The 19,250-nt window shown below is 40.1% G+C and overlaps 1 protein-coding gene across 2 annotated transcripts in view; it reads left to right on the plus strand.

Moving 5' to 3' along the window:
* Positions 1-7,172: 7,172 nt before the first annotated feature.
* The window catches only part of diaph2 (diaphanous-related formin 2), a 345,406-nt gene continuing 333,328 nt past the window's right edge, over positions 7,173-19,250 (plus strand). For both annotated transcript variants that reach the window (XM_076102904.1, XM_076102905.1), the window contains exons 1-2: positions 7,173-7,243; positions 7,857-8,223. In XM_076102904.1, coding sequence (XP_075959019.1) covers positions 8,140-8,223 — 84 coding nt within the window. In that variant the 5' untranslated portion in view covers positions 7,173-7,243; positions 7,857-8,139. The remainder of the gene's footprint in view (positions 7,244-7,856; positions 8,224-19,250) is intronic.

The raw sequence follows: 19,250 nt of genomic DNA on the forward strand, positions 1-19,250 counted from the left end.
TGAATTTAAATTGGGGGCTTGGTCAGCCCTGTGTAGAATGTCAACCTAAATCACATACTTTAAAAGAAGTACAAGCCCCCTGCAGGGACAATAAAAATCAACATGGGCACCCCACAGAAAGTGGTGAACATTTCGCAAATCTGCCTGTTGTTATCTAAATTAAGGTCACAGTCACCTGTGGGGACCGTCAAGTTGGAAATGAGTAATTACAAGTCTTTTTAAGTCCTTACAAAGAAGCACTAAGTAGAACTATTGCGAGGTACAGCGCCTTTGTGCTGCTCCTGTCTGCACCCTTTTAAAGGAAACTGCAGAGTATGTACTGTACTGTATTCATTTGCTGCCTGGCCTGAACAATGGGTCTTTCTCGTGGTGAAGCCGATTATCGACAGGGAGTCAAGTTGTTTACTGCATGGGCTGTGCACTTTAATTGCCATCCACTTAAGCTTGTTTAAACTGAACATCCTGACCCCCAAAAGGACAAATCCGGAGCATCAAGTTGTGCTCTTGTTTATTAATCTCTCAAAAGTTCAGCTGCATGTTGTTTTCAGTGTCATTCGTTCTTTTTTTTAAGGTTCACAGAAGCATGTAATGTGCGGTTCAACATTGAATCCAGTCAATATCACTTAGACTGTGATTGGAACACTGTTACCAAAAGAGTGACGTCAACAATCACAATAGTGTTGAATTCAATTTACTATGTCCAGTAATAGGTAAATCCAGTAATGGGTAAAATGGCTTTCAAATATACCCACAAAAAAAGACATGTGGAAGCTCCTTGTACAGTATTTGCATGTTTTGTTCAGAGACTCTGATGTTTTTGTTCCATGTTTTTGCAGAAGCTAAACTAAATATTTACACTGTAAGCAAGCAGCTTTTGGTCGTCTTTTTCTTGTCCCTTGTGGCTTTCAAGGGTCAAGTGACATTACGTGAGGGTAAGTCGAGAGTTGATAAAGGTATATTTTGAAAAACTACTGGAACAGCGCGTTAGTAGGTGTCCCTAATGATGGCTGTGCCGTCGGTGTTTGTCAGGAATAATACAAATAAATCAACTCCTCACACAAACATGAGCCTCAGGGCGTGCATAAAATGTTTGATTTCATGATGTTTGCCATATGTTAAACATCTGGGAAATGTATATACCTGTAGTAAGTTATAGGACACCCTTCAGTAAATGTAAGTCTGTAACACTAAGCTGCTGCCAACTGAACGTGGTAAAAAAAAACGGTTTGCAGTCAGGCTCAGTAAACTGTCTTCTATAGGTTGGTGCCTCAACAACCACTTATAAGTTATAAGTAAAATGATGAATCCCACTGCTGGCGAGCATTGAAGCCTGGCCAATCCTAGCGCTTGAATACCACGGAGGGCAGATCTTGCCAAGAAAAGCAATGGGATACATGTAGCAAGCGGTGAGGTAAGTCTGAGTGTGAGCAAACTCTGAAAGGCACAGCTTGACAAAGCAACTATTGTGAAATCAACATCTTGCAGAAAACAAAATCGGCCTTTTATTGCTTCCTTACATCAACCATCTCCAATGCACCTTTACTGTCTCTCTTCACTGAGATGTGTCAGTTTAGACACAGTAGGTAGTGCTCATTTCTCGGTAACTGAGATGTATGCTTCTGTCAAAAAAATTCAGACAATAATATATTGTAATTTTATTTAAAAAGCTGAAAAAAAAGCCCAAGCTGTGAATTTACTGTTGTGTGAAAAAGAATGTCAGAATGCGTAAACATCTGTTTAAGTGTGCATAATTGATCTGCGATTGCAATGTCACTTTAGAAAATCTGTTTCAGTTGTGCAGTCTATCATCGGTTCGTACAATATGTTCCTCATGAATGCAAGAGTAATAATGTCACTTTTCTGACTTGAAGTTTAACACGTAATTTCCTTAATTTCCTAGAAGCGTTTGTTACCAATAAATCTCCCTGATTTGTTGTCACCATTAAGCGCTCTCAGCTGGTGCGTGTGCAAACACCGAGTAGAGTTAAGGTCGAGGTCAAGCGAAGGTCTTCATGCTTGACGTCCTATTAAGGCTGACGTCAACATGATATTGTTCGTAGACTCTGCTGCCACTTCATCTGATGTGCTGCAAACCATATAAAGACGGCCGCTCAGAGTCTCTATTGTATTTGCATAACACTGAGAGCTGACACGCTCCTCTCAGACGCATCTTTGTGATTGACTCCTTGTTGTCACACGAGCAGTGTTTCAAAGTGCCCTTTCAACAGCACACTCGTGTCGCTGGCTTCCATAGCAACAGGTAAATCGACCTTCAAGTGAATGTTTGGTATACAAATATCTATCTGCAGTTTTCAATGAAAAAAACATTTTAATGCGGTTGGTTAGTGGAGGCTCAATGAAAGTGTCAGTGTCCTTGTATCCTGTCTTTTAATGTGTTTCTGGTGTTATCTGAAAGTAGGCTATGGAAAATAAACAGTTGACACGAGAAAAAAAGAGTTGCTATTGCAAAACGATGGTAATACAAAACAAATGTCAGATATAGCCACTGCTCGCTTCTTTCACATCTTTCTGGAATTTTCTACCTCAGATTTCTACCTTGATGTGACAGTGAAATGACACAGCATTAGACACTTTATAATAAAGACTCATTCATATTCTAATTAGTGATACAAATACTTATCCAATATGATTAAAAGGCCCTTATCTCATAAACATACTGAGCAAACAAAATGAGCTAAGAATTTTCCTATTAGTGCATAGTTTATATAAGTAATATGTTATGTTTGGGTTTAGCAGTGGTAAGGAAACCAAGCAGAGTTTGTCCTAACTTCGTAGTGAGCTCTGCCAGACTAGAGACGAGTGTGGTGCTGCCTTGTAGTGCGGTGGGGGGGCAATGAATAATTTACAAGTAATTTCTCTTTCATCTCTCAGGTCTAAACACAGTGCTCTTTGACGTCGCTGCCTACGACAGCCTCATATCTTTCCAAGTCTTGCCATACTGTAATAGGAGAGGATTGGATCTGCATAACAAGTGCAAAGCATGCTGGGCGGTTCAGTCGGGATCTTTTGGCTCAAGTGCTAAATAGGATGTGAACAGTAAATATGAAAAACTTTTGGCAGAATTAAATAACTGCCAGACTCAAACAGCCCCCCGTTATACAGATTTATTTTTTCCAGCAGTGGCAGAGTGCTCTTTTGATTGCAACAGGGCGCGTTGGGATTCCAACCATCTTCAACCAACAGCTTTTAAATTAATGTGGTGATAGATTTGCAAAGCAAACTCTAGTGCAGTGATGAGACTGACACCAATGGAAAAACAGTTAACCACATACTTTAAAAAAGTATTCAGACCTTATTCTTTTTTTATTATCCTGGAGTATCTTCTTTTTCACGGCCATGGTCAGTCATGTCAGAATGGAATAATGACTCTTGGGAAAATGATGTCCCACATCCAGAGCAGCTGCCTGAATATAATTATAGAGCTTGCGAGGGGATGTTGACTCCAGTGTACGCTAGCTACCCAAAAAATAGACACAGACTCACCAGGGTCATTACTAGAACATCGTGGCATTTGGATTAACATTGGATTAACAAAAGAAACACACAGTGCAAGATGTAATTCATGAGCTGCAGAATCGGCTTCACTACTGCATGTTCATTTTGTGTTGTTTTTTGTTTAACCTGTTTGACAAAGAAATTGGACATAATAAAATAATAAACACTATTATAGGGATGATTGTGTTCATAATGCTCTTAGATTAATCTATTTTAAAAGTTTTAATGTTTCAAATTTATTTTGAAATGTACTGTGCAGTAGCCTCATGGTCAGATTCACAAACTGCAAGCACTGCTTTGCTGCAGTTTCTTGCAAAAATATTCAATAGGCCCAACCCAACAGTGAATGACATTGGTCCAACATGGGCAGATGGAAAGCTGAATGACCTAATTTAATGTTTGGAGCTGCTTTGAAGCAGCTGGACTGTAATATCATACAGAGGAAACTGAAAATCGTGGACCAAAATGCTTAACATGTTTACTGCAATTGGACGTTTATCTTTAAAGTGATCAGGCAGAATCGGAAGAACAACAACAACTGTGGGTAAACTAACAAAGGTCCATTTCGCTGTCATATTTCATACTCCGTCTGTTTAGGTTATCACTATGCCGGTCTCAAAGCGTAATTGCTGTTCTAATCAATTTACAGAACTTGCTGTGTATACTTAATATCCTGAAAAAGGAACAATTAAATCTGAAAATGATAATTTGCCAAAAAAGCATTTTAGTAACTTATTGTTACTATGTTTGAAAATCATATATTTAACCACAATTTAGTTCAGGTCTGCCCTCCTGCAGGATATAGTTGCTTGTTTGAAGATCTGCATTGAGATCTTGTATGTGTTTGTTGGATGGCCATTTGCATGAGTTGCAGTATGATGGCACGCAGCTGGCTGCTGAACTTTTTGCATGTGTGGCTCATGCATTCTACTTAAGCAGTATGCTGCCATTTTCCTTTGGTGGTTTGTATTTGTTTTTTCAGGTGGAGCTGTTTCCTCCCTCACCCTGCATCTCTGACCAAACTGGCCCTCACCTTCTCTGAGCCTGATCTACTTTATACACCCGGGTGTAAATTGCCACATATGGCTGTACCGCCTGGGTGCAAATAGTATTGTTGGCTTCTGACACCTGGGTGCTAATAGCACCTAGAAATGAACATCACGTATACTGTGAAATTGCTGTACTTGTATGGATTGAAATACATGTTTCTACGGACATTCATGCTCTCTTGAGTATGACTCTTAATGACCCCTGTGACACCTTTTCCTCTAGTGCCTTTGTGGTTAGAAATGAAATGTTTCAATACTTGTGATACAATACTTTCGTTTGTCTATAAAACAGTTGTGTGTTTCTTTACGTTTTAAAATGAGTTGACTCCGGGTTCTGATCCTTTTTATTATTTTCCTCTATCATAGAGACTTCCTCTTCCACCATGTCTTCACGCTCCATATTCCTCTGCTCATCAGGGAAATGATCCAAAACAGAGATCAAGTGTCTTATTTACAGTTAGCTGCTTGCACATGGTGGTCACATGCAACAGAATGACATGTGAGCAAGAGAGAGAAGCCTTATTTATAGACCAAACCTCATCACACTGATGTGTGTTTGCTGGTCATGTTGTGGTTGGATCAACATCGTGTTGTTCTCATAACTAAAATATGTAATATATTGTTTGGTTTTTTTGATTAGAGAAGTGAGATTTGTGTGAGGGAAGGAAATGATGCAAGTGTGACTGTAGCTGAAATGTTTTCAATATTGGAATAGTTTGTTTACGTGTCGCAAGGCAAGAAGAAGAACGGAAGAAACATTTGAAGTGTCAATTGTGTCACAACACCTCTTGGTGATCAGACAAAAGAACACACATTTATTTCAATGTGAAGTTGAAAACTGGTCAATATAGATCTGAACACAACAGGAAGGTTAAATGATTACTTTCCTCGTGTCTGTGGGGCAATCAGACAACTGGACACATATCCTATAAGTAGACAAATCATTCCGTCCATGTCTTCCCAACAAAAGGGCAAAATTGTCTTTTTTGATTGTTTATCTCCTGGTTGACAAGGGCACAATCTCTTGTCTTCATTAAAGTGTTTGTGAACCACCAGACGCAGTGGTAGACCATCACTCAGCCAGGGATGCTGAAGCTAACTCAATATCACCCAACTCATGCTGCTGAGGGGTCAATCATTGCTACTCTGGCCCTGATGGAGGCTTGTTTGCTGAAACATGTCAACTTAACTGACATAGTATTGAGATCCTTCTGTTTTTTTTTATAGCCCTGTCTCCATTCAAAATGCACTATACTCCTCGTGAACATCAGGACTTTAACTCTGGAAAAAGAAAGGTTACAATTCTGTGACTACAAGAATGTTCTTAGTTTAATATTTTGCCATTTATATTTAGTTATTTTGCAATTAACCTTTGAATTCTATTTGACTTTCTAAATGCACATTGATATATTCTACTCCTCTTCACCTAACTTCTAGTTTCAGTGAAGAGGTGCCCTTTAAATATGATCTAGACTTGAAAATAAGTGACCTCAAAGAATGAGCCAGACTCATTTATCCTAAAGACCAGCTTGAGAAGAATTTATTTTTGTGCTCCATGTAACTTTATCCCCAATCGTATTCACCTTTAGTTAATGTAAAAGCAATATCTTGAATTTGCTTATTTCGTTTGTTTCAAATCCAAAATATATTACATTTCCCACAGGACAAAGAAAAGCAGCACATTGTTAGAAGCTGGAACAACCAAATATACGGCATTCATCATTGAATGACAAAAATGTAATAGTTCAACATTTGGGAAATACGCTTTCTTGCCAAGAGTTAGATGAGAGGAAGATTAATATCACTCATGTCTATATGATAAATATTAGATAGAGCAGCTGGTTAGCTGGGCAGAAAAGGCTAGCCTGGCTCTGTCCAACGACAATAAAACCCACGTTATATCAACTTTTTACATTTAATTAATAATTATATTTTTTTAAATAACTTTATTTCTTGACTGGGACCAATATTTCCCTGAGTCTCTGTTGGTTTCCAGGTAATGGAGAGTGATATCAATCTTCCTGTCTAAATAAGCGAACAAGTGGGTTTCCAAAATGCCGAACTATTCCTTTAAATGATCAGTTGATCACCACATTTTTTGTATGATGATATGGCGATGTGTTATTTCATGACTGAAGTTCCATCATTAGGTCACATGATGATAACTCTGCTGATGAAGAGTATTAGATGCAAATAAAGATATTATTTTTGTCAAGATAACGTTTCTATTTTCTTGTTAAGTTATTTTCTGTGAATTGACTAATAATCAATTAATCAGCTTGTGATTTATTTTTAAAGCTCTATTTCCTTCTTACATATGCAGAAACAAATATATACTTTTGTCACACAGACACAGTAGGCCCATATGATGGTACACTCAAACACACACTCAGGGTGTGTTCCCGCCTTGCTTCCTATCCGCTCTTTCATAAGATCTATTCCTACAAATGAATGAGTCTCATCCGTCTGCTGCGAGATCAGACTGACCTCTCCGTCACAACAGTCTCCTCCCCCCCGACGCCACGCCGACCTTATGACGGTCTACGCAGCTGACCAATCAGCTGTGGAGTCCCCACTCCTTCCGTATCTCACAGGCCAATCAGAATCCAGGAGGGCGGGATTCACCGTGGGCCTGGCTATCAAGCTTGGTTGCTAATGTCAGCTTTGGATGGGATTTTGTGAGTTTTCTTTGACATTTTATTAACGGTTCATTCTGTATTTTATAGCGTAGTGTTGTATGTGTTCGCGTTTTACGGTGGCTGTCAAAATAAATACTGTTCGGCTGTTTACGGTCGTGATTTTATGCTAGCATGGCTAAGTGTACAGCACTGCAAAGTATACCAAGCAAAGAGAACAACGGTGATTCTCACTATTAGAACAATTGTTCATTAATTCAGATGAATGGCCGTTTTGTCCGCTGAATAACAGCCTCGTCAGGGCACGTTGAAGTCTGTCAGAGCATCCTGGCGGACATGAAACCTCTTTTTCTCGGTGGCTACAATGTTATTGTTAAGTTACACGGTTGTAAGTTTGCTTCCTCCAAAGATGTAGCCCAGTCCAAACACAGGGATCTGTATGTAAACGTAAAAAACACATTGAATTGTTTTGTTTTTGCGAGCTGTCTATTCCTCTTACATGTTTGTTTACCGTTCACAGTATTCACTGCATGCATCATACTAACAAGGCTGCACGGGGAAACACGTGTTAAAGCAAACATTCGTGCAACTGAACGCCCAAGTAATTGTCTCCATCTAGTTATTTATTGTTTGCATATTATTCTGGTAATTTCAGGAAGCCTTTACCCGCTGTGTGAAGCGACTTGCTGCCTAGCTGAGGAGACACCAGGACGGATACCATATCCTACCACACCTCTTCTACGAGCAACCCACTTTTTGGATACTATTCGGGAACTATTTGGAAGCGGTCAACTTGAATTTATTCATTACCTTTTAAACGGACCTAAGCTGAATGGTTTTGCTGTACTTGTCAATATTTTTTTGCTGCTGGAGTTTGCCAACTTTTTGAGGAGGTCCGCATTCAGTCTTTCTGGAGAGAAAGTAACTTAAAAGTCGAAATGGATCAAGCGAGCGGCGGGGATGACCCGAATAAACCCTCTAAAAAGAAGTCCAGCGAGGACGAGGGTAAAAACAAGAAGCTGGTGAGTATTCAGACGGACTAATTGCCAACTTTCACATCCTGTATTCTCACAAGCAAGGGTTCATTTCACTCTCAACTGAGAAAAGTTGCAGAAAATGTAACTACTGTGCTTTTTTTTCTCCCCCTGGAAAAAATGTCTTTATTGGGCACATTGCACTGAAAGATTTCCCTTTCTGATAGTTTTAAAGTTTTTAGTCAGCCAGTGTAATGAAGTCAAAATCAAAACCAAGTTGATACATAACTCCTGTACAGTTAGTAAACAGCACCGATACAGCACAGCTCTGCTTTAGTGCAGGATGAGGCTACTTATCAATGTGTTATTATTACTATTTAATGTTGCCCAATACAGAGCAGCTGATAGCTGTTACAGCTGAGCAAAAGAGATAGTGTTACTCTGAGTGCTTTACTTTTCAAAGCACTCAGTGCATCGTGTGATTATCCTCCTCTGACACAGCTCCTGAAAGTTTGTTGGAGAGCGTTCTTGTTGTGACAGTTAAACTTCAATACATTTGTTGATGCACAAAGTTCACTTACAGGGTGACTCATCGCAGAGCATGATAGCTGTGCGGCTCGTGGTGGTTTTATGAACTGTGTGTGTGTGATTGATGAAACGTATGCTTGGTCAGCCTTAGCAGTATTATCAGCACAATAAATGACAGTCACAGGAGAACATTGTCTATTAGATCGCAACTGTGTCGACATTCATTTCATTCATAGCCTCTCTATTGGCTTTGCAAGTTTAATGTAGAGTGGGCTTATGTGCTTAATTAGAAAGTGGGCAACCCCGGGCCTGCATCACTGGAGCTGTGGTGTCATTGAGCTATTCCTTCATGCTGGTCATTGCCCGGAAAGAGATCAAGACTTGGGGGGGTGGTGGACTGTTGGTGGGAGTGGTGCAGGTGTTTCTGGATCAATCACTTCTAACTGACAACTCCTGCTGTGCAGAAACAACAGTGTCTCTTACTTCCAAGAGCATTCTGCAATTAAATCACCTGATTGGTACAAACAACCATCTGACATATAGTCATTGGAAACTGTGTGGAAAATGACAGGCACGTTCACAAAGTAAGTGGCAGGTGATTGGATGAACCATCTGCCAATCAAACTCCTAGTCTGGTGAAGAGCCAAAAACATCTTTTCCAATCAAGCAAAAAAAAATGCATACTCTGCCGTTTGTTCGCTCTTCTTTAAATGAAGAAATACTCTCCAGTTGTGATGTAACTGATGCTATTGCAGCATCTATGAGGGGCCGCCATTGTTGTATTGAATAAAAAGTCTGACGTGATGGATTTCTTTTGTGTGATAAGGGATCTTGCGGTTCTCGTGTGATCTTGTGACCTTGCAAGAATCCAGCTGCTTTGCAAAGGCAAACAGTTAAGTGCCACAGTAAACCTGTACATCTAAACTATACAACCGAGTGTGTTAAGTGCATGTCGCTGCTTACACACTGTCAGCAGCCGTAGGAACCAGTGGTTGAAAGTCATTTTCCGTGATCAGGGACCAAACACTTTGGTTGCTGTTGATCATTGTCTCTGCTTTTCCATATCTGTCAGCATGGAAAGCTTGACTACAGCTGAACCTCTACAGACAATAATTGACGAGTAGTAGTGTTGCTTTATATTTGGCCTCTATAGGCCTGTTGAGTTGTGCTTCTACTTTTCTAGAAAGTGACCAATGAGCCGAGTTGGACTGATCGCTAATTACTTCATTAACTCCTCAGTTGTTGACGTAGGAAAAACAGTCCCACTCGTGTCTTTCGGATTGGTAAAACTCAAAATCAATCAAATTAGCTTTTTGACAGGAAACCCCAGAATGGACTGAGAGGACATGCACTCCCAGAGCTACCAAAGGGTGTTGTCTTGAGAAATCCTAACAGCCTGCAACTCTTGAATGTCCTGCCTCCCGAGTTTGTGAATTGCTTGCAAGGGAGTGTTGGATGACATAAGCACTCAGCAAAAGTCTCTCGTGAAAAGTCTGTGTGAGATCATCGCTTTTTGTTCCTAAAGTGTTCTCAGGCCTGTTCCCCGTTGCTCAATACTCCAGGCAGAGCGGTCGGAGGCAAAGGAAGCCTGAACTGTCACTGCTGCACAAATCTCAGCACAGAGTTTAGGGGGGAGGAAGTAATCATTCACCCCCGGGTGGAGACACGATCCCCTTTTGTTTACTCTAACTTTTTAGCTACCCCTACGTAAACTGTGAGCTCCAAGTTTGCTTGCAGATATGTACATAAGCTGAAGTGTACACGCTTGAAGGTGTGTGCTAGCTTTGATCAGTGAAGCTGCAATTCAGCATCTGTTAAGAGAAATGGAAACAAAAAAATGCAATTCGTGTTTCAAGATTCTTTAGATGATTATGTCATCTCACACTGACAAAAGACACTTTAATATTAACTTGTACTCAACTATTTATAGTTTTCACCATATTTGGGGCTATAGGATTACATTCCTGACATGCAGTGTAGTTTGTGTAAACGTGGTCCAGACCCAGGAATGAAATGCGTCATGAGCTGGATCAAAGTAGAGGTTGTAACTGCCTCTCCACACTCTGAAAGCTGCTGAAAGGTACAGTACCATTTGCATGGCTAGTAAACAAAGTGGTAGACACTGGCACCGCCTAGTTTCAGCAAAGTCAAATCAGTCTTTAGAGGAGAAACACTGAAATGTTTGTTTAACAAGTCACTGGGCAGGATTACATCACAGAGGTACCATTCGGGCTTCAGGCCCAGAATGTAGATACCCAACACAGCCAAGGACATTAGAAGAACACCACTGTGTTCAGAGATGCACATAATTCCAAACTTTTCTTCTGTTTGTAGCTGTACTTTGTGATAATGTCCTTTTCTTTTTTTTAATGTTGTAAAAACACGAAATCCAATAAAACAGGCAGAAGGAATGAGGTATTTTTTAAAGGAATCCAGGGGAGCCGGTTGGACAGAAAGGGAAATGTATTATCGCTCTGCATTCCAGAGTAAAAGATGACCTCACTGGACAGAGAGAGGGAAAAGGACCCCCAGTGCATCCATAGAAACATGTGACTTGACATCACAGACTGTGTAGGTACCAGCTTATGTTGAGGACTTCTAGGTTTAACTTCTGCATCTGTTCATTATGTGAGCCATTGTCATGCGGAAGCAGACATTTTTATGTACCAATGGCTTTAGCTGCACGTCAGCAACTTTGTAAAATTGTGACGTGATGCTATTCAACAATCAATGATGTTCTGTTTAAAGTAACGCATGTTTAGAACCAATCTTCATCCTCTGCAGTGTGTTTGCTGGTTCATTTTATGCCAGAATGTAATCGGTCAGTCAAGAGACTGAATATTGCTTTGATACGTAAAAATAAGATCAGAAATGTTGAATAATTAGTTTGTTATAAAAGAAAGTGACACCTTAGGGGAGTATGAAAAGTCCGCCATTTCTTTTTGTTATTATAGATATACATTGTTTTTATTGCAGATAATGGGAATGTGAAAAGAAAAAAAATGGTATGAATTATTACAATTAATAGTTTAATAGTAGTTTGTAGACATATGCCATTTTGGTGGCTTCAAATAAGGTGAGGCTATGTAGCAGCTTTGTATCTGCTGAAGCTAATATTAATCCTGAATTTGAATATGAAATCATGGAAGCACAGCAGCAACGAAGGCACAGAAAGTGGTGCTGTGTATATATTAAACATGGTTTGTCATGCTTTTGTGTTATTGGTGGAATTAAGTGTTTCTGAAATAATATCACAAATACCTTTTAGAAATTGCCTAAGTATTAAGCAGAAGGAGAGGCTGGCATAGTGTCGACATTGACACATGTCCATCATTATCCGTCAGGTTTTTTTGAGTGTAATTGGTAATGAACCCTTATTAATTAAAGTGGGGTTTAATGATTCTAATCATGCTTGTCATTTCGTTGGTGATTAAAGTAATTAGGGCTTCAGTGATGAACGGACAGTTCAGCTGTGGCGTCTGTAATGAGACACTCTGGACATGGGAGAGCTTTAGTGGAACGGCAGACACTCCTTTTCCTTCATCGTATAGACATGCAGCTGCTTCAAAGTGTGTTTGGGTAATTTAAACTGAATTATAATTGTTGAATCATATGAGTTTTTTTATTTATTTTAAAGCCCCATATACAATTCTGTTGCCTTGAATAACATTATTAGGCAATTTCACTCTCTATGAAACGCTTGAATGACGGCTCCAGAGTGACGTCCAGAGTGATGTACAATTAGTGTTTTACCGCACCTAAAGATATATTGTGATTCACCAGGAACAGGCTAGGATTCATGATTTTTGCACACATCACTCAGCTCTGCTACATGTTCGGCCAGAGCCCACATTTGAAAGTAGTATATCTTTGTGTCAGAATGAAGTATTCTGCCACGCAACGGTGTTGTTAACCTTCATGTTTTTGACAATTTTGACAGTATTACATTGAGAATCATGTTAAATGGCTCACTTTTCAGTTGCTGTTGGAAGCTGTGGCGTTTGAAGCCTTTGATGCTTTGATACATGAGCTTTAGGGAAACCTCAGGGATAATTTTTAGGTCATGTTAGCGTGTGGTTAGTACAGGTTGTCGGCTTGTCAGACACATGAGGGTGTTCTACATTATCTCCTGCTTGGCTAACCTCAAAAAGTTTCTGTTCTGTGGTCTTACTTATTATTTTTCTTCCACGTGCTGCTTTTTTAAAGTTCTTTTTACATTTTTTACTTTATGTATTATTGACAGAATGTAACCGCCACTGTGTTCGGGAGACGTGTGAGAAAAGGCAGGAAACGGACCACATGTGAGCGTTTTATTGCCATGCAGGAAGCTGGAGGGAGGAAGTGGTGAAGAATGCTTTAGTCACACAGTGGAAGAAACCGACAGACTTACTGCTCTAATGTCACCCTCTGAGATGAGATCCAGGACTTGAGAATGGGACACTTATTATATATAAAACAAACAAACAACATAAGACATAACTTGAGCATCAAGTTTTATCTTTGTAACGATACATTAATTACCTTTGGGTTTGGTCATAGTTGCGCCCAGTAGTTAGATGATTCATGAGTGGTAGACTGTGTTTTGTCTGAGCTACTGCAGAGTCTGATGTAGGCCGGGATGACCGAGCTCTTCCACTTGTATGATATTGAAGGATTGCAACGCTTCCCTCTCTGATGGGAGGAGGTATTTGTCACTCTCACTGTCCTGCTTTAGTTTACTATCAATCGGTGTAAGTTGACAGCTCTATTCACACTTTTTTTTTAAATCAGTGACGGTTGCAAATGTGAGACAGAATGTGACATTTGCTGTGATATACAGTGCAATACAACATGACCAAAGAAGCATGTGCTTAGAGGCAAGGCTTCCTAGCAGTATATGGAGAGAATAGATCACACTCATAGTATTTCAACTGGAGAATTTAATCATTAAATTATAAAAAAATGTATTTGTTGAGTAAATCTGTTGGTGTAATGTGGGACACCGTGAAAAGAGGTCAACGCATGAGCACAACTCACTGTCTGACAGAGTAGACTTGATGCACTGCGTTGTACATGTCTAATGAAAAAAAGGCTCGACATTGGGACGCCTTGAGTTATCTTTTCTTAAAAGACTCACAATTTAGTATCACAGAGGCATGTGACGGCCATAATCAGTGAGGAATACAAAAGGAATTACTGGAATTTTACTGTTTTTACAAAAACAAGCAAGCAAGCACTCTAATTATCATCAGAAAACAGCTTACAGAGGTCATACGTTCACATGTTTTTGCACATGCAAGCAATTGTTGAATGGTTGAATTCATGTGAACAATGCACAATAATAGCTTCATTTCAAATAGCAGCTAAAATAGGTAACCGTGACATCATAAAGTGGCTGTAATAGCAGTAATAGTCCTTGCACAACAGTCTGTAAATATAAATTACATTTCTCTGTGATGCCATGAAACAATTTAAGGATATCTCTATATGCCGACATTACCCACCTTTCTTACTAAGCTCAACCTTTTGTAATAGCTGCATATCAGGCCAACCCCTCAGCGATAACCTGAGGGCAGCGCTGTGCTAGTGTGCAGTCACATGGTCCGGGCCGTCCAGTGTGGTGCCATTCAAATCCGAGCTCGACTGGCTTTTGTGTTCTTCCCCTTTTCAATAGTTGCTGTTTTAGGAAACTGTAAACAGTACCAGCACTCTCCTGAAATAATGAGGCTGCCACAGAGCCGTGCCCTTTTAAAGGCACTCCAGCGCTCGCAGAAACCCAGTGCATTCTTTATTGTTTTCCTTTCTCAATTTAATGACAAGTTCTGAAAAGTTCTCGGAACTTTTTTTTGGAATAAACAAGTGAAAGTAAAGACGGAATCTGTCAAGACTTCATTTATTTATTTAGAACAACTTGACATCCTGTGCTTGATTAAATTGCCTCTGATCCCGTTTCCAGAGAGAACAAGTGTGCGATTACGGTGTTTGTGTTTGATAGATTTGACTGTGCCAGAATAAGAGGCGGTGTCCCGTGTTGTCTGTGTGTTAGCGTGCCACATGAGTGTGCTTGTGGCACTGCCTGCAGTTATACCACTGTGTACCTTGTGTGTTGTTTTAGAACTCTGAATCCACTCAATACTCCTCTCTGTTTTACTCCCATGTGAGGTGACTGACTCACAGACGGAGGAGTTTGGATGTGGATGTCTTCATTTTAATTGCAGGTAGAAGCAGCTCAAATGGGACTCCTTGTTTTTAAAGTGACAGTTTGATCAGAAGTTTTGACATCAACATTTCTGATTTGGAGGCGAGGGCCACGCGATAAATCATTCCAGCGTCAACGTTATGTGATGTGTTCATTCGCAATTGTCGCATCGCAGGATGTGCAATGTCGGCAATTTAAAGGGACAATGTTCCACCGTTTATGTGGATGTCCAATTTGTGACGATAGTAAATGTTGTCAATCAAAACACTGAAAGAAATCCCCAGTGCGTGCTATATTGACTGAGAAAGCTGATCTGTCCTGCTGCGGAGTTGGCTGGCTGTGCCTACATGTACCAGGGTGCACTGCGTGCGAGCGGCAAGTTGCTGTGTCTGATAATGAAGCAAAATAAACGTACCACATTTCAACGAAGGAAATATTTATATACCTAAACAGTGACGGTGAATATTCGGGTATTTATCATATCACAATATACATTACTGAAAAAAAACAACTCAACTTTTATATGCCCTCATACGTCTGATACCTGATTAGTGGCAATATAACCTTACTGGTGCTTTAGGAAAGATTAATTGCATCGTGACTGTCATCATTTTGTTGCCACCATGCACATAGAAACACATTATATGGATAGGTTTTATGTGAACCAGTGGGATAATACATTTTTTTGTTTTGAATCGTTTATTAACAATGTACATCCCTGGCCTGCTGTTGTGTTGTCAACTGAGCGGAACCCTGTTCCAAGCAGCAGGTTTCCTCAATTATCTCAGTTTTGTCGAGTAAAATTCAGAAGCATAAAAATGTTGAGGATTTAACTCTGGAAAGTTATTCAGACACCTCGGAGAAGCTCTTTCTTGGAACGGGCCCTAGAGCTGGCGAAATGAGCACATCTACCAAAGTTGGAATAAAAATGAGACTCAAGGCTGTGTCGCAGATGAAACAGATGTTTACCGTCATTTAACGTTCTGGAAGAATTATTTGCATAGTGTGAGCGAAAAAAACACTATTTGCATTTCTACCTGGCTGCCGAAGTCAGTTTTATTGGTACATATATATTCTTAATGGATAAAGGCTCGCCAGATATAGTTTGGATATATGTCACAGGAAATGCCAGATGTGAATAAGGTCTTATGCTGCCTTCAAATGGGCTCGTGTGTACTGTGGTAACAAGACCCCCCCGGAAGTGGATATTTTGTTAAATGCTCAAAGCTCACGAGTTGTGACGTGTTTGCTAAAAAAAAACGGTTTTGGAGGCCATGGAAGACATTTTAGGGTGCTTAAAAACTTTGTAATTTAGTAATATGTCTGTGGAAAATGTCGATATTCACAGCAGCCTCTGTCATTATGCCTTTGCATTACCTTACCCGCTTTGCCAGCTTGCAACATTTTTAGCCTCTATGACTTCTAGATGCTGACGGTAACGTTGATGTTTCCGTTGCCCAGCAGCACTTAAGCAGTTGAACGGCACGCTTATTGCGCACGTGACTTCGCGTGTCGTAACCACGAGCTCACAGTTTCCTTCTGAAGGCAGCTTTAGTGTGTCTTTGCTACTCTTCCCCCCCCTCTTCTCTTCTCTGCTCTGCTTGAAAACAGTGCACTTAGAGTGCAAACATAAAGATGCATTTTATCTTTCATGCCTCCATAAATCTTTTCGTAGCAGCGCAGGCTGTGCAGTGCACTAACTCTCTGAGTTTACAAGCAGCCAATGAGAAGACTTTGTAATGAGATTCATTTAGACAAAGAGATTTATTTAGACTATGTCTAATTCAGTTACTCGGTTGGTATTTGGGGCTCTCTGATGCCACTCCCCCAACATTGAGCATGATATTGGATATGCTGTACATCTGATTACACAAAGACAAATTATGTTGTTTTGATTTTTATCGCTCTGACTATCGAACATTAGTCTGTAAGGTTACTACAAGTTAGCCTTCCACAGTTTGGAGCTCAGTTGTTTTTGGTTTCCTTCACATAATACCCCGTTCTAATAATAGTATCTGTAGATAATGGTTTAAAAATGACAGTCTGTGTGGTCAAGTCTGTAATCAGATATATTTTGTCAGGGCTCTGCACACCTTTATCTAGTAAGAGCTCTGGAGCACCTTGATGAAATGTCAAGGAGCAACAACCCAATTTAGAGACATTCAGAACAAGAGCATCTTAAATGTGTATCTTATCTGTCATTTGGTAATTTGTTTATTATACTATATTGATCCCGTTAAGGGGGGAATTTGTCTCTGCATTTGACCCATCCCTGTATATATAGGGAGCAGTGAGCTGCCAATGACAGGCGCCCGGGGAGCAGTTAGGGGTTCAGTGTCTTGCTCAGGGACACTTCGACACATGACACGTCCCAGTCGAGGATCGAACCTTGCGGTTACCAGACAACCCTCTTAACCCAGTGAGCCACGGTCACCCCCTAACTGGTACAAACGTGTATTAGCTGTCCCTCCTATAGGAGTTTGTATACAGACTGTAGCCAGTGTGTATCAGATTCACTTGCAGTCATATTTTTTATACATTTATATATATTTTTGTATTCAAGACATGCTGTGAGTTTTGAGGACGACGATTCTTTTTTTCAAATGTATCATCGCTTCTGTTCATTCTGCTGACTGGTAGATCTCTGCTTTAAAAGAGCTGTAGGACTTTAAGGTGATCATCGTATGCGTCTCTGCATCCTGTATACTTTGCACTGTTACTGGGCTTTAGGGTGCTGTAATGTTTACAAGCTGTGGCGAATTGGCAAACCCAAGTTTTCCGAGCAACTGTTGGAACAAAAACGGTAGTCCCCCATGTTGTGTGCTTCATCTGGAGTGAACTCCTCCACCTCTTAGTTTTGTTGTCACAATAGGAGAATTTAGTTTAATTGCAAATGAGCTACTGAAGTAATGCATGTAACTAAAAAAAGAAGTCCACACTGCAGTGTTGTATTGGCAGAATTAACATCTGAATAACCCAGACTGTACATTGCTGATGTCGGGGTTCCCTAATGTTTCTTTTCTCCCGACTGAGGCTGCAAAGTTTCACACATTTCAGCTTCACATTGTGCATCAACACTATTTAAACACTATCTAGGACATTGAAATCAAGATCAGTAACACTGCTGTGAAAGCAGAGTGCGCTGCAGATTAACAGCCTATATTACAGTATTTTACGTGTCTACTTTGTTAGAATGACGAGTTGTATACTTGTCTGTTCCCGTTCTTCTGGCGAGTCGATACTATGCTTTCCTTTTGAGTAAAGACATCTCAGCCATTGATTGTGCAAGTAGCTCTTCATGTCTTTTGTTGTTGTTGTTGTTGTTGTTGTTGTTGGGGGTAAAGTGCAGTACGCGTCTGTCTCTAACAGCTCTCGTATGTCAATCCCTGTTGCTTCTGATGAGTTAATAATAGTATATTGCCTCATGGTTCTGAGCAGTGTCTTTAAGATGCCTTCAATGCAGCGTCAGTCCTCCTGCCCTGAATCGTTGATGTTTGCAGCGATGAGATGCGCTTTACTCCACTGAATACGATAGAGAGGGAAAAGGAAATGTGCCTATTAGGTATAGTGAGGTATGTTTATAATTGTTACCTTCTGAATAAGCAACAGATAGCCTTGGAGTTGATGAAACAAATAAACACCGAACGTGGTGCGAGAAATGTGTTCAAGGGTAATTATAAAATGTGCACAATTTTCCTTCATTTCTCACAGCTCGGTCCTCAGCATCGGTCCCCCCCCCGCCCCTCCCCCGTTGCCTGTAGCTGAACCAAGCAGTTGATTAAACAGGGACACAAGATAGTTTTATGAAGTTGCCAAGAACTGTTAACAAGCCCATTGCATTATAGTCCTCACTGCCAACTCCCAGTAATCCTCTGGTATTATTAGAACTAATTAAAGTAAAACCTAATTTCCTTCTAAACTCGTTTTACTGAGGCATCGTGGCTACTGATTTTATAGTGATAGTTCCAGTGAGTGAGTTAAAATGACATCATACAGATGGTCTAGTTAAATTGGTTGGGAATAACAGGCGTTGCTATTTAAAAGCTGCGCAATGGTGGCCAATTAGAAACAAAGTTTGTCCTGTGTCCGTCTTGTTTGTGACACCTAATGAAGCTAAGATAAATGAAAGGCTATTATCTAAATGAGTTAACGTAATATTAACATTAATTATAGTTTATAATATTAATTTAAAAATGTATTGTGTGAAATGTGCATACTGGTATGCTTCTGTGTCCCCAAATTGACTCTTAAGTTCTGGGATATTGCTCTGTGTTTTCATTTTTAAAGATCTGCATGGAGTCATAATAATATTTGATTAAGGAGGGACCCAGAGCTAATTTGATTAGGTTATTTAGAGGAATATGTGTTT

Source organism: Anarhichas minor, unplaced genomic scaffold (genome assembly GCF_050575085.1).
Source record: "Anarhichas minor isolate MPS153535 unplaced genomic scaffold, ASM5057508v1 ptg000028l, whole genome shotgun sequence".
NCBI lineage: Eukaryota > Metazoa > Chordata > Actinopteri > Perciformes > Anarhichadidae > Anarhichas > Anarhichas minor.